The sequence below is a fragment of the Mytilus edulis genome, unplaced genomic scaffold (genome assembly GCF_963676685.1).
Source record: "Mytilus edulis unplaced genomic scaffold, xbMytEdul2.2 SCAFFOLD_1101, whole genome shotgun sequence".
NCBI lineage: Eukaryota > Metazoa > Mollusca > Bivalvia > Mytilida > Mytilidae > Mytilus > Mytilus edulis.
In genome coordinates, this window is record NW_027268332.1 from 1 (window position 1) to 27,699 (window position 27,699).

At 32.0% G+C, this 27,699-nt stretch overlaps 1 protein-coding gene across 1 annotated transcript; it reads left to right on the forward strand.

Moving 5' to 3' along the window:
* The first annotated feature begins 256 nt into the window (after positions 1 to 256).
* On the forward strand, positions 257 to 10,668 carry LOC139507323 (uncharacterized). Its single transcript, XM_071295705.1, has 3 exons — positions 257 to 457; positions 6,897 to 7,473; positions 10,380 to 10,668. Exons 1-3 carry the CDS (start codon positions 386 to 388, stop codon positions 10,544 to 10,546), a joined length of 816 nt encoding a protein of 271 aa, XP_071151806.1. The 5' UTR covers positions 257 to 385; the 3' UTR covers positions 10,547 to 10,668.
* Positions 10,669 to 27,699: the final 17,031 nt, after the last annotated feature.

The window sequence follows — 27,699 nt, forward strand, 5'->3', positions numbered from 1 at the left end:
AGACTACATCATTGTTATGACATTTCACGTTTGTATGCACAATCGATTGACTGGAAGTTACATATTCATTTTATATCTGTCGCAGCTGCTATAGTTTCTCATTTCTTTACTTTTATATTATTTTAATTCGCATTGAACGGTGATTATACATACATACATATGAGAAATGTGAAAAAATATCGAATATGTTGACTAAATTTTTCAGAAAATTATTTTCTCGTTTAGAATCTGAACCAAAGGTCAGAGGGCCTGATGGAAATGTACAAACACTTTCGGAATATATTCTGGAATCATTCGAGCGGCACAGAAAATAGTCCAGGAAGATTATCCACAAGAGGAGGATATTAAAGATTATGACAAGTTCATTGATAATACTTTCGAAGCAATGTTGTCTGAGGTCGACTCCTCGGACTCAAATGACGAATCTACTGCTGTTATCCAAGGTGTTGTTGACAAGGTACCAGTATGCATTATTTTATTTCATTCTAAAAAAAAAATCCACTGAATTCTGGCATGTATCTGGATCATGCATGTATAACGATTCTAAACATTTAATTTTGTAAAATATTGTTCTTGCAATTAAACGACCTGCCACATCTGTATTTTTAGCCATGTGCAAATGTAAACATGTCGCAACATAAGTCATGGACTGGTTTCGAAAAATGAAGGGATGGATATATGTATATATGTTAATTCCAGATTCTTCAACTTCGAAATTGCTAGGTTCCTTGGAGATGGCATTTTGAGGAGCTATCGAATTCAATGCTGTTGGATTTCTTATTGTTTAAAAGATATAAATCAATATGGCAACTCGTGATATGAGTCGTGTTTTTATTTGTTATTATACCGTATTTTCAACAGCGCATTATGTAATCGAAATTACACTAAGCGCTTTACAGCATAATATCAATTCTGGGATACAAATCTTTACAGTAAACTATGAAATCCCATGAAAAAATATGGCAAAAGATAAATGATCATTAATCACTTTTAAAACATATTATTTTAAAGAGATAACATAATTTATTAATTTTATTTTTTATTTGATCTGATTTGTTTTCTATAGAACGTTTTTCTAATATACATATAGTTTAATAAAGCTGAATATCTGTTTAAGTAATGGATGAACAACCAATTAATTTTATTTGTTATCTAAACGCTTAAATGCAGTTGACAGTTCGATGTCAAAACTGTCTGCAAGTTATCGTTAGAAAGAACATATAACAAAGGCAAATTTATACATATTTTTCTTACTGGAGTATTGAAAGACATGCTGATACTGGGTTAAGGTTAAGGATATCAAGTGTACATGCATAGGTGTTTATATTGGGGAAAAGGGAACGAAATGCATCACCGTACCTTTTCAGTTATAAATGACCGTGCACTATTTTACTCATTTCCCACTTTTTCTTTGACTCAGTTTTAGACTTTGCAAACACAACTCAGCTTTTCAGATTTATTTCAATCAATAATGTCAAATGCTTTTCTGAAACATTACGAAGGAAAGCGGTTGCATTTTGTGACGCCAGTTTCGTTAATACGAAAATCACAACTTTTCATGGTTATAGTTACATGTAAAATAAGACCAGAAAATAAATGTTCAATTCAGAATAGTCTGCTGTCAAATATAATCCTCAGAATCGATTGAAAATATCTTCAGGGCATCTTGAAATTAAATAAATTGTCTTTCCTAGCCAGGTTCTAAAGTGTATATGAAGATGTTGAGCTTGATTATATTTTCTTGTTTCAATCAATATTTCATCCAAATATGATATTTATACTGTTGATGCTAAAAACTAATATGGTGGTTCCTTTATTTCTCACCGACCGAATTTAAAAAACTAATACTTAAATAGATTTGTTTTTGGCAATTCGGAATATACATTTGGTTAGACAAGAGATAACCAAGGTCTGTACATTAAAGAACCCCTTTTGTTCATACCCAAAAGGAGGGAAAAGAATTAACAGGGACAATAAACTAATTGTCCAATGTCAGTCGAAATCATCGCCCCTCCACCCCTGTCGACCCACTGCAAATCATACTCACCCCTGTCGACCCACTGCAAATCATACTCACCCCTGTCGACCCACTGCAAAACATACTCACCCCTGTTCACCCACTGCAAAACAACCATGCCTTTATGGATTTGTTGGTAAAAAGTAAAATCACAAAAATACTGAACTCCGAGGAAAATTCAATCGGAATGACTCTAATCAAATGTCAAAATCAAATGACAAAACGCATCAAACGAATGGACAACAAGTGTCATATTCCTGACTTGGTTTGGTTTCGTTCTTAATGTTCAGCTCTCTGACAATCTTGCCACATCTCCTTTTTTATAATAATCAATTAAAATTTTATTCAGTGTTCTAAATATGATTGTATAATATTGAATGCCATGCTGATGATGTGTAGTGACCAATTTCTATTCTTCATTTGTCATTTTTATGTTGAAAATTAAAATTTGGCTGTTGATGTACATATTATTATGGCTATATTAATCAGGGAATTTTCTTACAATGTTGTGCGAATATTAATTTAGGCTGTTTGTGGTTTTAAAATTTGATGATAAATGGTTAACAGGTCGCATACTTTCTGAATAACTGGTGTTTTTGGGAAAATAACTTTCTTGCATGTCTTACGTACCACGTAAATAATTTAAACATTATTAAAGGGAATAATAACGGATAATTATAGAAAATCGTATTTAAAAGTACTTAATAGATATCAATTTTATATTAATTAACACCATTTTGTAAATGATTTATAAGATGATATACATTCATTGACAACATTCTACAGGAGTGTATAATAAGGCCAAATGTTGTCCCTTGAATTCGAAAATTTTGAGTCTGTCGGATATCAGTGTTGATAATGTCGAGGTTTTCCTTCATGAATAATGTTCGAAGCCTTCAAATTTTGTGTAGGAAAACTGAAATATTTACTGTCTTTTCACAAAAAACACAAGTGACAGTGTTTCCCCAGTTAATACAATGTTATGTTCCATAAGAGATGGCAAAACAAAAATGTTATGTGCCATAAGGGATAGCAAAAACAAATATTAATTGTTTGAATGACGTTATTGCTCACATTTAACTTATAAAAACACTATGTTTGGATTGGCAACTTTTTTTCAGCTTCAATGTTTACATATTTATGACGTAACAGTTTCATCATATCTTTATTTTTTTTTCTCGATTTCGTTAGACACAAACGTTTAAAACAAAACAAGTCTTAAATTTACTAAATAAAACATCAAATGTTCATTTGTTTACGTTGAAAAAAAATCACCATTTTTTGATCGAATTGTTTAAATATACTAATTTCTTGTTACGTTTTATCTTATCTCTTCACGTCTACCCCCAATCTCTCCCATTTCTAAGCTTTCTTCGTTATGATGATTTGTGAAATTATTTAGAACCTTGAAGGTTAAAACAGGGGCGGATCCAGCCATTTAAAAAAGGGGGGTTCCTAATCCAGGACAAAGGGGGGTTCCAATTACATGTCCCCATTCAAATGCATTGATCGTCCAAAAAAAAGGGGGGTTCCAACCCCCGGACCCCCCCCCCTTTTTCTGGATCCGCGCCTGGAAAAGGTTTTACTTGGGTGGATTTGACTTTTTGTCATATAATTTTTAAAGTGGTCAAGTATATATACATCCTTAGTTATCGGGCTAATTGTTTCGTTTAAGCAATTAAGGAGACAGTGAAGTTAAATTCAGAAAAGTGATTTGGACACACCAAATAACAATTTATTTTCAAATAGATAAAAATGTTACTTTGTTAAAATACAAAGCAGAGAAAATTACTATTGTCTTTTTCTATAGGCAAACTGACAATTCATTAACTTCCCTTATTTTAAGTTCACACAATTATTTATTGTTGTATATACATAGCACATTTAATCAGTAGGAAAGAGATGGCGTGTAGAATTATAAAACCATACAAAACTGGAAGTGTATATTAAAAATCGATGTTCAATCGGTTTTATTACCAAGTGGAAGTTAAAACAAATGTCATTCGAATTAAGAGCAGTGTTTAAGACGGCATTATTTTTCTTAAAACGTACAGTTACATTCACGATAAAAACTCATAAGTATATAATCCGTTTTACGAGTTCTAAAAAAAGTGGATTGCTTATATTTTCATAAAGCTAGTTTGGGGATTACGACATTCGAAAGAATTTCCCTGGTTTCTTATGCAAGGGAAATGTAATGATTCAGGAGAAGATCATGTTCACATTTCTTTGTTAGGATCCTTTTAACTCTCCTGGTACATTATCATATAGCCATGCGAACTAATTGCATACGTCATCTATAAACGTCTCTTTAAAGAATCACTCTTTCAATGGATTGAAATCATCTTTTGTCTGCTTTGTTTGTGGTATATGTTGTCTTCCTTGTAGTTTTATCAAATATCTTCAATACAATAACAACTATAGAGAAAAACTGGAAAACGATAGAAATGGTAAGAACGAAAAAGTCCGCCAACCCGTTTTTGGAGTTACTGGCCGTCTTTTAAGTTTAGCTACTGGCACGAAATCTGTAGAAGCTAGGGTAAAAAGAATTGTTATCAAAATTACCTGCAATAACTGCCTTTTCTCGCAAACCAATCTAGCTTGTTTTGTGCATAGACATCATATTTGATGAAAACACACAAGTCATTTAAAAAAAACTAACTAAAATTTAATTACACGTCTGTCTATATGGGATTCCGCTGTCAGTCCATGTTTGTGACGGGAGAAAAACATCATGATTTAACGATTCATACTCCAAATTTTGTGCTCGTCCTGAACATGCATGACATATTTACCACTGGACGTTAAGGAACCAACAATCAATCAATCAAATCCAAATGTTGACACATTTTATGTCAGGTTCCATTATCATGGTAGAGCCTTCCTTTCGTTTTTTCATAATTTTTCAGAGCAGTCGAACCGGTGATCGGACATATATTGTAAAATTATGCATCTGTTCCTATGTTTCTACGAACCCCTATGCGATTTTTCACACCTTAAAAGTGTTTTGTTCATTCAATAACATGAATGATATTCAGATTTGTGATCGGGCATATAGTACTATACTGGCGCAGCTGTTATTCTTGTTACATTGAATGAACAATTTATATAAATACCTAGGGGAATCAGATCGTAATTTGACAATTGCCTTCGATCCCAGTGTCATGATCTTTGGATACAAATAAAATACCGAAGCTCCTTTTGGTGTTATTGTCAAGTTTCACATAGTGTTTTCTTGTTCAATGTTGTTCATAGAAACACAACCTTTCACGGGCTATGATATCAGCACAGCCGATAGGATGGAAACTGTTATTTTTTTTCGCAATCGTGTGCTTGCAGTAGATTTGTACTCTGTGTTTCCAATTTACTGTCTCGCTACTTGTAAATGTGCCGAATAACGGTAATTTGTCGGTGATACCCTGTTTTAATTTTTTAGTTGAAAACATGTGATTGTTTTAAATTCTCTTCAATATAGACTGCACATAAGTGTTTCTAGTTTTCCTTTTTTATATAGATTAGACCGTTGGTTTACCTGTCTGAATGGTTTTACAATAATAATTTTTGGGGGCCCTTCATAGCTTGCTTTTCGGTGTGAGCCAAGGCTCCGTACTTAACCTATAATTATTTACTTTTTACACATTGTTACTTGGATGGAGAGTTGTTTCATGTGCACTCATGCATACCATATCTTCTTATTTATTTGTATGTTCCATTTAAAATGTATCTGGTAGTTATTGTGAAATGACAGAATGCGCCGGTACATGTATTGCATTTAGATGTAAGCTCTTAGTGTCATCATTCCGGCGGAAGACTTTCTATCCATGCAGAAAGAGTGGCCAAACAAATGTTGTTTCTGTGATATACATATTTATTATGTATAAAATTGTGTAAATGTAACCCATCATCTATTTATCCCAAACACAATAAGATTTTTTGAAGAACATCATGGGATTAAGTGTTAGATAATTTAAAAATATCACATAGTCGTACATGTCAACAAGTACTTAAAGAGTTGGCACATTTCATAGTTAAAACCATGTAATATCCTGAGTAATATTGAAGGAACTAGATGGTACTGTGAACATTTGAACCTCAGGGTGACACATAGAGATTGTCACCTATTATCTATTTAATAATCTGTTTTCTTGCGTTGTTAGAATTACTTCCCTTATTCAAAAATGTTAGACATTTGAACAATTAACCACCTCTGGTCATTTCTTATAATTTCTGATGCAACAATCCATTTTTCCTATTATAATTGTGTTCCTCATACTCAACATTTTTAATTACTTTTCCTTTAGGGTATATTTTTCAAAAGAAATATGAAATAATTTGGTGTTATAGATTATCAATCTTTTGTAAATATTTATATAATATCTAGACATGCATGAAATTTTTAAGTAAAATGAAAAACAACAGATGAAAATGAGATCGTGGACAGATATCAAAAAGGTTTTAATTTAGTCTTAAATATTTTGTCAATCTGTATGGTAAAGTATTTTAACATATCTGAATTATGAAGATATTTATCACATAATTGCATTTATTGTTTTCCTAATTTTATTGAGTTACTTCTGAATATTGTAATTTATATTAATATCATATAGAACTTTTTTTTTTTTTTTTTTTTTTTGGTGTTTTTTTCTTCTTACATCATATCATAAGGTTTGTACGAAAAAATGAATACCTAAAACGTTGCATAATTCATCAATCGAGGATAATCTGACTAGTTGTTGATTAGAATAACAATTATAGACTAATGAAAAAGCTGTTATTAGTGAATAATTTATTAATCTAATTGTTTAAACTCAAAGAGAGTAATTATAGAGAAGAAAGAAAAGAGAAACAATGCGACATATGTTCTTATTTTATTTTCCAGTTAATCGACGAAGTTTGTAGCTCACCAAAACTCAAGATGCCTGAGATGGAAAATTCTAGTGTTTCGACCTTTCATGAAGAACCCCAAAATGTTGCATCTGACACTATGAATGACGCTGACAATAAAATAGACAAGGCAAAAAATATATTGGAAAATGGATTAACGTCGGTTGAAAATATAGAGGTGATAAACGTAGTTACAGAAGACGATACAAATGATGCCAAAGACATTACAAAAACAGAAACTTCGAATGTAAGCGAAGAATTTCGTGAAATTGAAGAGATTGCAGTAGAGAAAGTGGAAAAAATATCTCCCGACATATCAAATGACGAATTAGAGAAAATTGCAGAAAAGTTTGTTGAAAATATTTGCAACGATGCGAAGAACGAATTCTTTGTTGAAGAAGAAAATAAAGCCAATGAAAAAACAGACTCGATCAAGGACAGTGACGAAGGTATCGACAAAGACATAGAAAATCAAGATAAAGAAGAAACAAATGAAGATGATAATGGCCAGATTGATAAGGAGGAAGAAGAGGAAGCATCGGAGAACAAAATACAGAACCATTCAGCAAAAGGTTTGTTAAATTAAACGTCAATAAGAATTGTATATGTGTTCAAATACAACAAAAGTATACAGCTTGATATTCTATTTCGAATGTAACTTGTACATGTTGTAAGATAGAATATTCTAATTCGTTATTATTCAAAAAGACAGCTATGGAGTGTGTGTATGAGCTAGCGAGAACATCTCTTGGTTGTTGTCTCTTTGATATATTCCCAATTTCCCTTCTTAATTTTATTATATCAAATCAAATCAGTCAAATACTTTACTGCATATAAATCAAAAACATTATCTGTAACGAAGTTAAGAGCGAGGGCTACTGACATGTGCATGTAAATGAAAGAAGAAAAAAATGAATGTGCCGGCAAAGGCAGCTAATCATAACATTGAATTATCATTTGTGACAAAAAACCTGTAAAGTTTGCAGTCTTTTGAATACAACTGTAGTGAACAACTGAAATTTATACCATAACAGTTTTCGCTCGTGATGTCATACAGTGACATTCAGTTGTGTGTTCCTCTACTCTATAAATTCATATTTTTCATCTTCATCATAACATATTGTTTTTCATCTAGATTTTGCGTTTAAAGGCAAAATTCATTTATTAGTATAAGATAAGATAAGATAAGATAAGAATTTTATTAATCTAATCAAGAACCCATAAAGGGCATCATTTTACAACACAATATGATTGGAAAAAGCAAAACAGAAAACTAATACATACTTTAACGTTATGAACAGGATCAGAGCCTAACACAACATGTGTTTTATATAACTATTATATTAAATCTTATAACAATAAAATACTTAATTACTTCATATATTTTGTTTACATCTGGATTTATTTTTAACCCTTTAATAATGTACTTTCCTAGGCACATGAGAGTTGGTAAATGCTCATTTGTGAACAGCCAGAAATATTTCTTATCATTAGGTAGTTCTTTAAAATTAGTACAAAAAGTTATAACTTTATCATATAATAATTTCCTCTGTTCATCATATAATGGACAATTTACTGTAAAATGGGTCTCATCTTCAATAGAATTTGATCCATGTGATAAGCAATGATGACATAGACGTTGAGTTCTCTCTATGTATTTTTTATTATATCTATCTTTCTCAATTTTAAGATCATGAGCACTTATTCTCATTTTACATATAGCTCTTCTTATACTAAAATCTTTAATTGATAAATAGGCCTCCTTTACAAAGTCAGTCTTGAGGTTGAAATAATTCTCTAATTTACTATTACCTTGTGATAAGGTCTCAGATCTTTTGACCAACCAAAATGTTTTGAAACTATTACAAAGTTTACATTTTACAAATTTAATTAATTTATTGAGCTTTGTATCTAAATTTTGTATATCAAGTGATTGAAGTACATATTTCATAGATGAATACCAACAATTAATGTTTTCTGCATCTAAAATTTTATTACAAACATAAGCATCATAAAGTAACCCTGTGTCCAACTTGTTAAGCCTGAGTGTGTACATATTTTACCATAGATAGTATATAAATAGTATATAGTATATAAATCATAAAAGATCACCCGATGCCCTTAAATCTGGTTAAGAACTGCCAACCTTGATATTAGATTATTATTGTTTATCGCACACATATGGCGCGGAATCAGGGTCAAAAATACTTATTTATGTATAAACATAATTATTTCTGTATATACGGAATTCGATTTATGTATATACGTTAATCGAATTCCGTATAAACGTTAATCGAATTCTGTATATACATAACGTATATACGTAAATCGAATTCTGTATATACATAAATCGAATTCCGTATATACAGAAAATAATTATGTATATACGTAAATAATTATGTATATACAGAAATAATTATGTAGATACGAAATTCGATTTACGTATATACGAAATTCAATTTACGAATATACAGAATTTGATTTACGTATATACAGAATTCGATTTACGTATATACGTAATTATTTCTGTATATACAGAATTCGATTTACGTATATACGTAAATCGAATTCCGTATATACAGAAATACTATCTTTCTGTCTTTACATAAATATTTCTGTATATACGGAATTATTTCTGTATATACGTAATTCGATTTCTGTATATACGTTATTCGATTTCTGTGTATACGGAATTAATTTTGTATATACGTAATTCTATTTCTGTGTATACGGAATTATTTCTGTATATACATAATTGGATTAACGTATATACGTAATTATTTTTGTATATACGTAAATCGAATTATGTATATACACAAAGAAGTATTTTTGACCCTGATTCCGCGCCATACACACACGTATTTGAAATGAATGAAATGTCAATTGGTCAGGCGATTGTACCAAAAATAACAAACAATTGGTCTCACCTCTTACATCATATAAACTAATTTAAATGATTGTTTGCGATATTAGATTCCATAAAACATGCAAATAATGGGTTTAATGTTTGACAAGCAACAATTATCCCGCAGAAAACAACCACACACAGGAAAATCAATAGTATAAACAGAGACACTTCAAAAGATCTCATTTTGATAGAGAAAATTAACACGATTTTAAGTTCGAAAATCAATTATGTCATTTATTTTAACATATCAGTTGTATCAATGGAACTTATCTCTGAAATATTAACAATCGATCATTTTACACATCCCATGCTCTGTAGGCATGTGGTCTGGTAACATTGCACTGGTCTTTCAATAAAATGGTTTTATTGATGGAGCTAATCTCGATTTCAATAGGTAAAATAGTAAAGCGTGCCAATAGTTCATTTCTTAACTTTTTATGCAAATAAAACAGTAAATCTGCTTAAACAGAATATATTCGATTTTGAATTTATTGATCATATACGAATGGATAATGCCAATAGTTTTAGTAAATTTTGAACAAAGTAATGAAGGTGTGTTTTTCTTTTTAGTGCACCCAGAAGACAGTAAACCAGCTGTGGCAAATCAAGAGGACATAACCCAAACAGAAAGTCTTCCTACAGAGGGTAAAAGTGGTAAAGACCAGAAATACGATGTGACCAAGGACAAAATAAAACCCAAACGACGATCCCGTGGAATCAGAAAACTCTTTTCGTAGAATGTTCTCCTGCTTTTCAACAAAATCCTCCCAGCTGGAATGATTGTTACCTAATGTTACTTTGATTTTGTGCTGTTTTTGGTCATTTTCTGTGTATTTATCATAAATCATCATTTTGTTTATTTCTTGTTTTGTTTTTTAAATATCAAAGTTCGAAAATAATATTCTGGGTAGTATACACGAAAACCTCCTGTCACCACCAATTTATTTTGTTCTTACAAACCATTAGTATTGCCAAAGATGGTTACTTCATTAAAGTCACAAACAATGTAAATGGCAGTATTAAAAACAATTGTTAGTCTGTTAAATATCCGCTTAAAACTATGCATTTACTAGTCTGCCATCGACCGTCCCTCCAACCGTCTGTTCAAAAGCATGTCTGTATCTTTTTGTCTTGGCAAACTACAAGTCATAGTTTCAGGATATATAGCACTAGGTTTCATCTTATTCTTGCTTCTAAGTTTCTTAGATGCTCTTCTTCCTTATAAAATGAGGAGGTGTGGTATGATTGCCAATTTTAAACAACTGTTCACCAAATTTTGAATGAAGTGTATTTTAGCAATTAAAGGCAATTATGCGACCTTCAACAATGAGAAAAACCAAAATCGTATATATAGTCAAAGGGCCCGACATGAATAATTAAATGTTTGCCAAAAACAGATATCTTCAACGAAGGTACAAATAGTAGGCAACAGCTCACAAAAAATCCGTGTTTTTATACAGAACTTTGGGTATATAATTTTATCTTACCTCCTATACATTTCCAGGAATATGATTGGTTAAAAGCGTCCGCGTGCAAACCGTGTATATTTGATATTAGGTTAGTAGGGAGGCGGGGCTTATCTCATACACGGTTAGTAGGGGAGTTATGTCCCTTTATATTCCTTATTAGGTAAGAAGGGGCGGGGGCTTATTTCATACACGGTTAGTAATGGTGTTATGTCCCTTTATAAAAAAACAAAACGGTACTGAGAAAAAATCTTAAAAGTTCCAACAGACGAAGAAATTGATGATTAAGATTGAATTAAATTCATTTAAACCTTACAAGTCGTTATTCTTGGCATCTGTTTTTGTAGGATCAATGGAAGTATTTTCTTAGTGCTCAAAGTATTGAAGACTTGCTCATTTTGAGAATCACTAGTATTAATTTCACCCGTTAAGATAGTCGGTAAGATAAATTCGTTACATAGTGTGCTAGTGACGTAATACGGTATATATGGGGTCAGTAAATTCCATATAGGGATTCGAGCTTCGCTCTCACCCCATATGGAATTTACTGACCCCATATATACCGTATTAGGTCACTAGCACACTATGTAACTAATAGTATTTCGCAACTTAAAACAAAAATTTTGTACACTTGAAAGCTGCTTTTAACGAATCTAGTATTTCATATTTATTTAAATATTGGATTGAAGTCTTTTTTACACGTATGTAAGAACTAAAGATTTAAAACCATGTGTCTACATCTCGGCTTTTACGTAGTGATATTTGCAATTAATATCATATTCTGCATCCATATCAATAGGTTTTCGTACAGTTATTATTTAATCATAAATTAACTTATCACATTGTCTAAACACTCGTCTATTGCTCAAGACTGGCTTGTCTTCAAAATGTTTTTCTAGTTTTATTGTATTTCTCCCAATAGCATGAGTTCGAAACCCGGAGAGGGAAGAACAAAAATTTGCATCAGCAAATTTTTAGCAGATTTAACATTGTTGTGCTGATATTTAGAGAAATTCGCCCACTCCTTTCAACATGAATTTCCACGGGTAGTGTCCAACGACCATGTGAAGTTTCATCAATATCCGTCTATGAATTTCTCCTACATGACACACGCGGGTTAGGTGGCCAGAAGAACGCGGTGATAACATAACAGTAGTTCCGGTAAGGGCCGATTTTGGCCTCAAATTTCAGGTTCATATGACAAAAGACTGGACACTTTTTCAACACTTAAGTGTCTATTTCAGTTGATTCAATTAGTTCATGTGAAAGATTTTAACCAAGTTTCTCATTAAAAACGATCCGATTCAAGCTTAAATATGAAAAATCTTATCAAATATGCCAAGAAATGTCACTTTTAAGAATTTTTGGGCAAAAATGAAAGTGGCCGCATCCTTGTTCATCCACAACCTTTATATATGTTGTGTATTATCATAAAATACAACTTACATTTCAATATTAAGAATGAACACAAATGCGGCCACTTTAATTTAAGACGGAAACCGTCTAAAATTTAACTAAAATGCTAAAATTGTGAAGATTTTAGTAATTTTATAGCATAAATTAATGATGCTAGTACCCGATATATATATGTGAATTGTATTGTCAAAAACAGCCCATATTTATCTAGCAGAAGCATTATACTTTCAAATAAATAACCAGGGGGCGGATCCAGCCATTTTAAAAAGGGGGGGGGGGGTTCCCAACCCAGAGTAAAGGGGGGGGGGGGGGGTTCCAGCTATATGCTCCCATTCAAATGCATTGATCGGCCAAAAAAAAGGGGGGGGGGGGGGGGGTTCCAACCCCCGGAACCCCCCCCCCCCACCCCCCCCCCCTCTGGATCCGCGCCTGATAACTTAAAGTTAACATTCCAACAATTTTGTAAAACTGCTATAATTTGGGGCAAACAAGGGGTCTTACTGGAATTACTTTGGTTTGCAGAATGTAGTGACTGAGAAAGATTGATTTGGTATACTTAAATAAAGGAAAAAATAATACAAAATTCAAGAGATGCAAGTATTCATGCATATATAAGCCACACCAAATATTCATCAAAATATATGTGGTTAGCAAAACAGTGGTATAACAGAAAGGATGTGTGGAATTATTCAAGAATGAATGATCGCAGACTGCTGTACCTTAATGGATTAATGGACAACTTAGGAAAATATACAGATGTGTTAACCCTTGAGGAATCTATTGTCGATTGTTGATTTGTTATATACTCTCTGTTTAATTCAGTATAAACATTTATAAACGAGGTGACTTTGAGCTTATATTATAGTACATACACTTGTATATTGTTGACCTCTAGATGTATCTGTCGTGTTTCTGTCTCATTAACATTAACCTACAAATTCCAAATATAATTGGAAGAAAAGTTTAAAAATAATGTTTTTAAGGAAACACATCACGAATAAGGCAAAGCATATAGATACAAAAACAGTAAACATTTGTTTTAAAAGCCTGGAGTTTTGGAAGGTGACTAAAGAATGTATGTGGTATAGAATTTAAGAAGTCTCAGAGTTCGTGCACCTTTGTTTAAGGGAACCAATACAACTGAATTAAGATGCTTAATTGTTGGTTTTATTGATTAATTGGTGTTTAACATCACTTTAAACACTATTGTGCTATTCCATGGTGGTCAGTTTTTATTGGTGGAAGAAGACGGAGCGCCTGGAGAGAACAACCGACCTTCGGTAGGAAAACAGACAATCCTAGTCAATTAAGATAAGGGTTCAGCGCACCTGCCCTTTGTGGAACCTCAATGTTGACTGGCTAGAGATGCAGAAGTTCATCTTAGAGGCCACCGAGGCCCCGCTTACTTGTTGGCACTGGATACTAATTCTAAATCATTTTCTGTATACACTAAATCTAAAGTTTAAATGTAAGGAACAACAATTATAAAAAAAAAAGTCCTTTTCGTAAATATGTACTGATGCAAAAGATGGTACATTAATTTAAAGTTCACTTTCGAATATTTTCATTAGTTATGATAATCTGCTTGGTACCTAAATTTAAATACAAGCTAACATATAAGCTTTTGTTACAAATCTGAATTATTAATACATCAGAAGAAAACATTGCTCAAAAGTGTAAATAACAAAAGTTGCACTCCACGAAGAATCTCTCATATTTCTTGGGCTTAAATAAAAATAGAAAAACAAGCATAAATCGATGGTGCCATCTGTTGATCTTAATTATCTTCGTCTATTATTACAATAAATTTGTCATCTAGACAAACTTTATGTGAAACAAATACCGTGCATCAAAATAAAAGATAATTACAAGCTCTATAAACGACCATCTTTGCTAAAATGTAAAGGATGTGATTATTTCCATGAAGCTCCATCACTTTCTTCGTAAACTTCATCTAAAACATTTAACTTTTTTTTTCAGAATGTTTTAATGGTTTCTTCCCATTACAAGAATGTTCCTTTTCATTCCTTCATATTGCACATTGAATCTGTATTCTTTCTTCCATTACCATATAATATATGTCCAGTGGCGAAGATTTTGCTACAGCTACTTGATAAACAGCAAGTTAGACAGAGGAAAGTAAAAATGCATTAAACGAAGTATGAAGTTTGATACCAAATTTCAGCAAGCTTCAATTAGTAGTTCGTGAAAGTATGTTGATTGTGTGTGAGAGTGTAAGTATACTGTAAATATGGAGTTGCTGACAAACGAATGTGAAAATGCTTCACAGGGTAAAAATAACATAAAACTAAAAATGGAAATGGGGAATGTGTAAAAGCGACAACAACCCGACCATAGAGCAGACAACAGCCTAAGGCCACCAATGGGTCTTCAATGTAGGGAGAAACTCCCGCATCCTTCAGAATGTTTACCTAAAGATATCTATGTAGGACTTAATATGAATTACTAGTATGGGAATGTATTTGCCCAATCTTGTTCTTTTTAATGTATATCAATTGCTACAAATGTTGTTTTGTAACAGTATGATTACTAGGGCATTGGCGTAGCTAGGTCATTTTAACGTGTACGCCCGAACCTAGGCGAGGGGTCTGAGGGCCTTAGCCATAGCACCTGTTGGTAGTTGGTTCAATGGAGCGAAGGCTCAAGTCCCCGTAAGCTAACAGGTTATCAAGAATGAGATACCGTTCCCTTTATTGAAAATTCTCATCAAAAGCAACATACTTAAGGTGGTACCCAACACTTTGACTAAAATTAATTTGGCTCGTTTAATTTTCTTAAAATTTTGACAAAGTATTTACTTTGACCCTTTGACAAAAATATAAAAATTTCAAAAAATTTGAACCAACCGTTTTATCAGAAAAATTACACTGGTTATATAGTAGTTTGATGAACTTATTTTGATCATAGAAAAGCTTGATATACACAACGTAATCAAAACGTTTAGCTGATTTTACAGAGTTATCTCCCTGTAGTATTAGGTACCAGCATAAAGAATTTAAATGGTTTATTTTTATTGTTTTTTTAGTATAGGAATCTAATGGTCATTGGATATAGAGAAAAGTCTATACCAGTTTCTTTATAATATGTTTAAAAGGAGCCATGGGGTAATTGTCGTTAATGAACATGAAATAATTAATGTTCGGAAGGTTTCTGTTGAATCCTGGTTCTCGGCTGGTATTGCTCCCCGCCAAAAATAAATGCATTTAAGTATCTATCTTTTACGGGATTTACAAAAAAAACTTTTTTTTTTTTTTAGATATTTTTACTTTTCTTGGAATATCGACTCCACCCAATTTTAACGAAAATCTATTAAGGATTATGAATTTATCATGTGAACAAGTTCCAGATCGTTCAATTGCGTAAAGATAAGACCTTTTTAATACTGAAACAATGGAAGAAGAAAAAAATGCTTTCAAAATTTTGATTCAGACATTATTCAGAAAAAAAGCTTCTTCCATCATAAAATCCAATAAAGGTTTGACAAAATAATTGATATATAACAAACTTTTACCCCAGACTGTATCTTCTTGTGCAACAAAGATTTTTTTATTTATTCTAAATATGGCAAGATTAAACATATAATTTCATCGTTATACTCTAGATACTCTTTTTTGTCATGAATAGTTTCTGTCCAACTTCCATACAAAGGTTTGCTTAAGGTATTGATATTTAAAATAAACAGCTTTCAACAAACACACTTATCCTAGTGACACCACCGACGAAATTTAGAATCACATATGTATTGCTTTTGCGACATATAGAAATATCACAGCCTCGACAAAAGTGCAAACCACATTATCGATTCACAGAAGATAATGAATTCATTTAAATAGAAGGAAAGTTAGTAAAATTCTCTGAAGATTCACAACTAGTAGATTCAGACTTTGAAAGACAATAAACAAATCTATAATATATGATACCTTTTGTTTGAAAAGTAAAATTCGTCACTTTTATTCGCATTTGAAAAAGATTAATAGGGCTGATGTACTATTTATAAGTAATTTGTATTTTATTTAGATTAAAATATAATTTTTATCAAAATTCAAGTGTACGCCCGGGCGTTTTGACGTAAACGTAGCAACGCGCCTGTAAGGGTAGTGCTATGCTCTCCTATAAATGCAGGATTCTATCATAATATAAATTCAAGTGTTTGGCAACACAAAACCACACATTTTAATTGATTCAGATGAGTTTTTTTTCTGGGAGAAATGTTTCTAAGTTTGATATTTCAGTTTATTCTATAAAACCGATTGCTAGGCAACCAGCTGTTCACTAAACAAAAAACTTTTTTTAAATTCCCAATGCATAGACTAATGATGAAATGAACATGAAGTCATTTGAAGAGGGGAACAAAAATGACACTTATCCTTTTAAGAAGCTTTGATTTGTAGTTTCTGAGAAAAATGTCACAAACACATCATTAGACAAACTTATTGATTAAGATAAACCAGTATACCATCCTTCTGAGCAAATATTAAACACACAGTTTGTGTCAAACATGCTATCATTATAATATAGTTTACAAATACAATACTTTTAAGGAAAAAAATGTCATTAAAGGCCGTACAAAATGTAAGTAAAGGGCAGTAAAGTCAAGGCCGCACTTTGACCTATAATAATTGTTTACGGTTTATACCTTGGATGGAGAATTGTCTCATTGGCACTTGTACCACATCTTCTTATTTATAATAACTCTTGTAAGTAGTAAAATTATGATATAAAAAATCTCTTGTTTACTGTAGTTTTCACTAAAAACTGATAAATAGGCTAAACATTGTCACTGAAGTGCAATCAATTGTAAAAGACATCTACTGAAAAAATCAGCTGAGTTGGCTTGGCAAATCTGATCCTTATGATAATTTTCCCTTAAAAGTTCCTCTCTGTGTAAGTTTTCAGGATTATAGGAAAATGCAAAAGGTGTAAGAACTTTTAAGAGCAATTACTATAATGAAGTTGTCTGAAAGTTTTGGTAAGATTGGGCAATGGGTATTTCTTGGTATTATTCCGAACGCCTTTTCAGATTTTGTCCACCTTATAAATTTGTTTTTGTCCACCTTATAAATTTGTTAAAAGATACCTTGCAATTTGCCCTTTGTTCTAAAGGTTGATCCATAACAGTCATATTGGTAGACAGGTGAGATCATCAAGCACAATTTTTAAGGATGAGTCTGCCTATAAAGTGTTGTTACAAAGGGTTAAATAGTTTCAGAGGATATTATTTTTGTATACAGTTATATGGGAATTGACAGATGCCAAGTGAGGGCAATAGCTTACACTGGCCTGGCTAAAAAATATGATGTCACAATTTTCAATTTCTAAAAAATGTAGCAATATTTAACGACCGTCTATTATAGTTTAATCTTACATAAACCTAGTAATCAACACTAAATTCAACTTTTGTCATTATTATTTTTAGTATGAAAATTTCTTACCATCCAAAATACATATGCATTGTACTAACAAAAAGTTTACAATTTGAAACTTTATGCCAAAAAGAAAAGACTAGTGCATGGTAGAAATGTATGTCAAGGTGACTAATCTGATTTACCATTTTCAATGTCGAAAATAAATATATAAAAGAAAAGTGTTTTCTTTTACATGCAGTTGCTTAGATCTGAATCTTTATATGCAAAAATGAAAAACATGAACAAAATATGAAATACAATGTTTTCTCCAAACTCTGTAACATGTAAACGGGAACAATTAAAAATACACACAAATGACTCATATTGTTTTATTGTTTATAAGATATACATTTTATACAATTATATGAACATTTGTCTTACTGCTAGCAGGTCTATAATGCAATGAGTTTCTAGGATTTCAAAATCTGACTTCACTTTATTTTGAACATTTGCTTTTTATTTACAATTTGCCTTATTTCAAGATGTGTCAGATTACCATCACATTAGGAAATAATTCAGCATTATACATGTTTGTCTTTGTCCAGTATACATCTTCAAATTGGTAGATATCTTTTTTTACAGAAAAATTTGATGTCATAAAGCAAATATGTATTATATATACAACGCTATTTACGAGTTAACATATTTAAACGACGATTCCGCAGGATGAGTTCGTTTAAATATGTTAATAAGTAAGGCGTGGTGTATATGTTTTGTAACATCATTCAAAAGTGGCCTGATGATTTTTTATCCAATAAAAAAACAGTGGGAGTATTGTTCTAGCCGGTTGCTTGTTCCAGAAATTTTTTGGAAAATCAGTCAGTTCATTCAGTGCTTACATGTTGTTTAGAATGGCCGTGAAAGCAGTAGGTCCAGTAAGACCCCTTTTTGGCCCCAAAATATAGCAGTTTTATAAAATTATTATAATGTAAACTTTTAGTTATTTATTGGACAGTAGAATGTTTATGCTACATAAATATGGGCTCTTTTTGACGATACAATGCATATGTATCACTACTAGCACCATTAAGTCATGCTAAATTACTGAAATCTTCACAATTCTAGCATTTTAGTTAAATTTTAGACGGATTTCGTGTTAAACAAAAGTGGCCACATTCGTGTTCATCCTTAATATTGGAATGTAAGTTGTATTTTATGATAATACATAACATATATAAATGTTGAGGATGAACACGGATGAGGCCACTTTCATTTTTGACAAAAACCATCTGAAAAGTGACATTTTTCGACATATTTGGTAGATTTTTCATATTTGAGCTTGAATTGGATCGTTTTTAGTGACTAAATCAGTGAAAATCTTTCACATAACCTAATTGATTCAAATGAAATAGACACTTAAGTGTTTAAAAAGTGGTCAAAATCTTTCGTCAGATGAACCTGAAATTTGAGGCCAAAATCGGTCCTTACCGGACCTACTCCTTTGAAGACGTAGATTTTATGGATATTGTTGGAACCTAGCAAGAGGTTCATTGATGCCACCGAGAACATTGAATTATCTCGATACACCAGGTGCTCCGGAATGAACTACAAAACAAGAACATCAGCCATTCCAATAAATCAATCATATACACTAGGTAATATCCTATTTTAGTTGAAAACAAGAATGTGTCCAAAGTACACGGATGCCCCACTCGCACTATCATTTTCCATGTTCAATGGACCGTGAAAATGGATAAAAAATATAATTAGGCATTAAAATTAGAAAGATCATATCATAGGGAACATTTGTACTAAGTTTCAAGTTGATTGGACTTCAACTTCATCAAAAACTACCTTGACCAAAAACTTTAACCTGAAACTCGCACTTTCATTTTCTATGTTCAGTGGACCGTGAAATAGGGGTCAAAAGTTTTAATTTGTCTTTAAAATTAGAAAGATCATATCATAAGGAACATATGTACTAAGTTTCAAGTTGATTTGACTTCAGCTTCATCAAAAACTACCTTGACCAAAAACTTAAACCTGAAGCGGGACAGACGGACGAACGGACGAACGAACGGACGAACGAACGGACGGACGAACAGACGCACAGACCAGAAAACATAATGCCCCTCTACTATCGTAGGTGGGGCATAAAAAAAAAAAGATAAGGGGGAAAACGGCACATCAGACATGACAAAACATTATTTTTCTGAATTGAGCGACTCGGGCTCCTTCTAAAGCACATACTATTTGATTTTCTGGGGGCCTGGGAATTTTAAGAACAAAATATCCTGGCTCTGATTTGTCATAAATTTAAAAAAAATAATATAGATTTTCACCCCAAAATTTTTTTTGCAACAAAATTTTATTGCATTTATTAAATGCATTGGCAAAAATAATCTGGCTCTGGTATAAACAGCCCCCCTACGAAAATTAAATGGTTTGTTCCCAAAACTAAAAGCATGGACCAGATGCCTTCTCTTTTTTTTTTATGAAACACTGCCGAGTCGTTAGATGCATATTTACAAATTTCGATGAAATTAACGAATTCAGTGAGGGGGTTCCCAGAAAGTAGAAATCCTATTTGGAAAACGAACTAAATCCTTGTCCTCATGCATTCATTAAACTGTCATATTCACATTGAGGCAAAAGAGGCGGAGTTTAAATCGTGGTTTAACATAAAAAAAATATCAGATTATACCATATAGTCAAAGCTTCGCCTATCTTCATGAAGTTGAAAGCACAAAGGATGTCATTATTCTTTTTAATGGAATAACATATCAATCTTTATATTAAACCATGGTTTTTCAGAAACTGAACTATTAAGCAGATTATTACATAAAAACTTCAAAGGAAAAATGCCGTATTATGTTACCACTTTTTTTGTTATCATGGCCTATGACATGTTTTCCCCAAATGATTACAGTTTAATAGGGGAAGTTCATTCATAAAATCGAACTTGGAATCTCTTGTATTCAATTTCTGTAATTGGTGGATAAAAAAATAGAAACACAGACTTTTTCTAAACAGATTAGGGTATTTGACCTTTAGGTCATGGTCAATTATTTAATAATTATAATGATCATTATGAGTGTGGGATAATTTTAAGCTATTCTAAATTCTTACATCATGTACATAAAACAATTTATAGTTGCTCAAAAGTCTATAAACACATTTTTTTTCCATTTCATTGATTCAGCTCTCTAAAACAAAGAAGGTATATCTTTAAATAAATCGCCCATCATAAATGAATACTGTACACTTTTTGCAAATGCTCCTTTTGTAGTTTTGTACAAAAACTGCCCATTCAAATAATATTTGCAGTCAATGACTTTTCAGTCATATAAAAAGATAAGCATATACATAATGTGTAATCAATTTCTTGTGTCATGCAAAACTATTGTCACAGGAGTCAATATATATTGCAACCTATTTTTGATGGACAATGAACACATTGTTTGATATGATTACATTCAGTACACAGGGAGACATCAATAGTCACAATATATATGTTGTGACCTTTTTTTGATGGACAATGATCTGATTACATTCAGTATACAGGGAGACAAGCATATCTAATGTGACCACTTCCTCTAATCTCCTTCATCCGACCACAATGTCGCAGAATAGTCAATATAGCACGTCCAACATTGTCAATTTTTAAAGTTGAAAATTCTTTAATGTCTTCCTCCACTATGAAATATTCTCCTGAAAAGAAAGTTAAAGATTAAGACAGATCAAAGGTTGCAGGAGTTTGAATTCAGAATTTTTATAAAAAGTTCTAAGTTAAAAAGCAAAAAAATAATTAAAACAAGGATGCGTCCATAGTACACAGATGCCCCACTCGCACTATCATTTTCCATGTTCAGTGGACCGTGTTTAGGGTCAAAACTCTAACTTCACATTAAAATTAGAAAGATTGTATCATAGGAAACATGTGTTTTAAGTTTCAAGTTGATCAAACTTCAACTTCATCAAAAACAACCTTGACCAAAAACTTTACCCTGAAGCAGGAGGGGGGGGTGTCAATCGAAACTAATAATGATATAAGAGTCTTCAATTGACTGTGTGTGTTTTCTACAAAATAATATAAGCAGTCAATGTTTTCGATTGGTTTCCCAAAATTTTAATTTAGCAGATAAGCCACTTGATATCTTATTGATCTAGAAGAATCTGTACAATTTGGTTGCATACTGTAAAGCTATTTACAAAAAGCTGAATATTAACAAACTAGACCATAATGAGGAAGCAAGATGACAGAAATTATCTTTCTGTTTCGTTACTCACAGCATGACATTGTCAGGCAACATGAAGAGGAGAAAGTACATGTATTTGTATGAATGTATCAATATATAAATAACACATAGCTTAGAGGGTGCTAGAGCAGATTGTTATACCGATAAAACATTGTCAATCGCGGCACAGCCGCGGTTGACAATGCTTTTTGAGGGGTACCAATCTGCTCTATCACCCTCTCAGCTATGCGTTATTTATTTTTTTATACTGAATGTCCTATCATTATTGTCAATTACAGATTTATTTTATTTTAAAAGTATTTTCTATGACGTCACGTACATAACAAAGTTAGCGGGAAAAAAAAAAAAGTCAAGCAAGATGTTTTATTTTTTTATTATTTTGACAGTCAAATAATTAAAACTTAGTAAAAACATAGAACTTTTAAGCATTAATATTGTATTTAATTACTTGATGTGAATGCAATTCATTGTCCTTTAAATTATCGATTTTTGATTGGTCTGGACCAGAGGGTGACATTCAAAAAAATTGTCACCCTCTCAGCCATGTGATAGAGTAAATTAACACCCTTGTAATAGCCAATCAAAATATGGCATTTTAACCTGAAGTATAATAAATGGAATTATCAAATTGTATTTATCAGTGTGGTAATTACGAAATTTCAATGCCGAATGAGTCTTTGAAAAATGTTTTATGAAGATCAAAAATTTTATAAATTTATTAAAAAAATTGCAGACAATAACAGGAAATATAACTCATTGTATTTTATACATGATCCATCATATACAGTTACACACCATTTTTTTATGACAGTGGTTCAAACGAAATCAAACACTTTTAACAACAAAAAATACTCTATTACAAATAACTATGTATTTTTTAGGTAATGATTAACAAGAGTGCACACGCTGAAATGTCTCGCCTCCTTTACTAATCATTGATATTATGTTGATAGACCTAAATATAAAGCTTTATTACAACTGTCACATAAACTCAACATTAACCAAAGAAAACGAAACATTGATCAATGAACCATGAAATGAGGTCAAGGTCAGATGAACCATGCCAGGCAGACATGTACAGCTAACAATTCTTCAATACAACAAATATAGTTGACTTATTGCTTATAAATTAAGAAAAACAGACCAAAACACAAACACTTAACACTTAGCAATGGACCGTGAAAATGAGGTCAAGGTCAAATAAAACCTGCGTAACAGACATATAAATCATAAAATATTTCCATACACCAAATATAGTTGACTAATGCATAACGTATTAGAAAAATAGACCAAAACTTAAAAACTTAACTTTGACCACTGAACCATGAAAATGAGGTCAAGGTCAGATGACACCTGTCAGCTAGACATGTACACCTTACAATCATTCCATACACCAAATATAGTAGACCTATTGCATATAGTATAAGAAAAACAGACCAAAACAAAACAACTTAACTATAACCACTGAACCATGAAAATGAGGTCAAGGTCAGATGACACCTGCCAGTTGGACATGTACACCTTACAGTCCTTCCATACACCCAATATACTAAACCTATTGCTTATAGTATCTGAGATATGGACTTGACCACCAAAACTTAACCTTGTTCACTGATCCATGAAATGAGGTGGAGGTCAAGTGAAAACTGTCTGACGGGCATGAGGACCTTGCAAGGTACGCACATACCAAATATAGTTATCCAATTACTTATAATAAGAGAGAATTTAACATTACAAAAAAACCTTGCAAGGTACGCACATACCAAATATAGTTATCCAATTACTTATAATAAGAGAGAATTTAACATTACAAAAAATCTTAACTTTTTTTTCAAGTAGTCACTGAACCATGAAAATGAGGTCAAGGACATTGGACATGTGACTGACAGAAAGTTCGTAACATGAGGCATCTATATACAAAGTATGAAGCATCCAGGTCTTCTACCTTCTAAAATATAAAGCTTTTAAAAGAAGTTAGCTAACGCCGCCGACGCCGTAGCCACCGCCAGATCACTATCCCTATGTCGAGCTTTCTGCAACAAATATTGCAGGCTCGACAAAACAAAAAAGAATATCAAATCCTTTTTAAACATGGTAAAATAGACAAATCCAAAAAATATTGAGCATCTTGATATTTCACATGTCATCTGCTATTGAATTTTATATTAATGTTAGAACAAGAAATCTTTTATTTTCTCAATCTTGAGTAGAATTTAAAAGAATTAAAATAACATTTTTCAATAAAACTTAATCTGTACCAGATTATATTTGAATTATATCGTTTCCATGGTTCCTGCTTACAGAGATACTGATTGAAAGAATTATTTGAAATGAAAAACAAGTCTCTTGTCTGGAAAATCAATACTTTATATTGAATAAAAATCGGTTCAGATAAATTAGCTTGTTAATAACATCCTGAAATTAGTGTAAAACTCATTGTAAAGACTATACTTCAAATACACAATATAAGTGATTTTCCTTCAGGAGATCTAAATTGGTTTTCTAAACTGAAGATATTCGTTATATTGCAATTCTAGAGTAAAACAACAAGATACTTCAAATTTTTACTTTTCTATCTGAATCAAGTCTACTGTCAGAACTGAATTATTTGTCTTGTAGAAATGGATGCCTTAGATATATATGCTTAAAGAAACTTTTTATCAATGATTCTAAATGCAAAACTACAGATTAGGTTATCCATGTGTAGAATGTAGGTCATCATGGTCATAGTGATTCAAATATATTCTACAACAAATTAATATACATTACATTTAAAGTATAAACAGTAAAACTTAAATGCTAGGCTTCTTAAATACAGCAAGAAAAAAAATTATAACAAACAAAATACAGCTGCTCAGTGCTGTTTATATATCTGCTACCAAATGATGATTGTGGCCAAGTTTAGTAAAATTTGGTTCAGTAGTTGAAGAGAAGATATTTGTAGAAGTTAACAACGACAGATGACGGACGACAAGTGCAGTGGTGGATCAAGAAATTTTCATAAGTGGGGGCCCTCTGACTGCATAAGAGGGGCCCCACTCAGGTCATGCATCAGTGATTTCCTATATAATCAACCAATTTTTTCCCAGAAAAGAGGAGGCCCAGAAAAACTCACTTGGAGCTAAAACAAATAAATCAAAATTTTGCTTAAACTTTGGAGGTTTGACAAATTTATTAATGCTAAAAAAAATTGTAACCCCTAATCGTATCGAAATGTCAATGTCCGAAAAAAAGTCAATTCTCAAGCCACAAAATGTCAGTCTTGGTAAATCTTCGTTTTAATGGCAATAACTCCTACAATAAGTCAATTGACTGTTGTAGTCATATTAGTATTTTTGTAGATGTTTTACTGATTACTTTTTCCAATATACTATATTTGTCTATTTATAAATGTTTTAGGTAAAGGCAAACAAGAGTGCACACGCTGAAATGTCTCGCCTTCTTTACTAATCATTGATATTATGTTGAAAGTCCTCAATATAAACATGATAAAGCTTTATTACAACTGTCACATAAACTTAACATTAACCTAGAAAATTAAACATTGACCAATGAACCATGAAAATGAGGTCAAGGTTAGATGAACCATACCAGGCAGACATGTACAGCTAACAATTCTTCCATACAACAAATATAGTTGACCTATTGCTTATAGTTTAAGAAAACCAGACCAAAACACCAAAACTTAACACAGAGCAATGAACTGTGAAAATGAGTTCACGGTCAAATAAAACCTGCATGACTGATATATACATGTAGATCATAAAATATTTCTATACATTAAACATAGTTGACCTATTGCATATAGTATTAGAAAAAACGACCAAAACTCAAAAACTTGACTTTGACCACTGAACCATGAAAATATGGTTAAGGTCAGATGACACCTGCCAGCTAGACATGTACACCTTACAATCATTCTATACACCAAATATAGTAGACCTATTGCATACAGTATAAGAAAAACAGACCAAAACACAAAAATTTAACTATAACCACTGATCCATGAAAATGAGGTCAAGGTCAGATGACACCTGCCAGTTGGATATGTACACCTTACAGTGCTTCCATACACCGAATATACTAGACCTATTGCTCATAGTATCTGAGATATGGACTTGACCACCAAAACTTAACCTTGTTCACTTATCCATGAAATGAGGTTGAGGTCAAGTGAAAACTTTCTGACAGGCATGAGGACCTTGCAAGGTACGCACATATCAAAAATAATTATTCTATTACTTATATTATAAGAGAGAATTTAACATTTCAAAAATCTTAACTTTTTTTAAGTAGTCACTGAACCATGAAAATGAGGTCAAGGACATTGAACATGTGACTGATAGCCTTGAAACATGAGGCATCCATATACAAAGTAAGAAGCATCCAGGTCTTCCACCTTCTAAAATATAAAGCTTTTAAGATGTTAGCTAAAGCTGCTGTGACGCAGGATCACTATCCCTATGTCAAGCTTTCTACGACACACGTCGTAGGCTCGACAAAAAACCATAAACATAGTTTTTGAAAGATAAAAACTCCTAGAATAATATGATGGTTGCAGTCAGATTTTTTAGTTCATGCATAGCTGATGATTTTTGCAGTTAATAAGTACTGCCTTAGCTTTATTATTAATTTAAAGATAAACTGTTATCACAGAGATACAATGTATGTCTGTCTTCCTTTTTTGCATGTTTTGTAATTTTGATTATGCAAATGTTGAAATTAAAATAGCAATACTTTAACATGTTATATAAGTTATGCAAAAATTCAGTTAAAGAACCATGTAGGAGGTATATGACTAACATGACTAAACAATCTCCATGTAAATGAGATGTGCCAATGCTAATACAACTGCATACCAAATACCATCGACCAATCATAAGTCATTCCCTTTAAACAAACCTAAACACTTACATTAATGAAGAGGGGGTGGGTCAATATAATCTCCATGTAAATGAGATGTGCCAATGGTAATACAACTGCATACCAAATACCATTGACTTATTATAAGTCATTCCATTTAAACAAAACTAAACAGTCAGGGGACTTATTGAAATAAGTGATTTTTTAAATCACTTAGGCCTAAATTAAAATATTGATTGTTTGTCCTTTTCCGGCCCTATGTTTTGAAACAGGGTAGGTAGGTAGGTAAAATAATTTATTTTTCTTTCCCAAAAAATAACTGAGCTTGGTACATTTTTTGTCATGGGTAGCTATAGGCAGGTAGGTATAATATTTTATTTTATAGATACATAATCTGCATGACGTCATTTTTTGTCTGTATTGCTTTTGTTTAAGTATATTTTTGCTGATAAATTTCTGGGACTATTAGACTAGTATAAAGTCCATGGAAGTTTTGAAGAAAAAATATCATGTAGAATGT

Coding starts and splice junctions, on each gene's coding strand:
- LOC139507323 (XM_071295705.1), top strand. CDS start 386: ATGTTGTCTGAGGTCGACTCCTCGGACTCAAATGACGAATCTACTGCT. Junction 458..6,896: donor TCCAAGGTGTTGTTGACAAG/GTACCAGTATGC, acceptor TTTATTTTCCAG/TTAATCGACGAAGTTTGTAG. Junction 7,474..10,379: donor ACAGAACCATTCAGCAAAAG/GTTTGTTAAATT, acceptor TTTTCTTTTTAG/TGCACCCAGAAGACAGTAAA.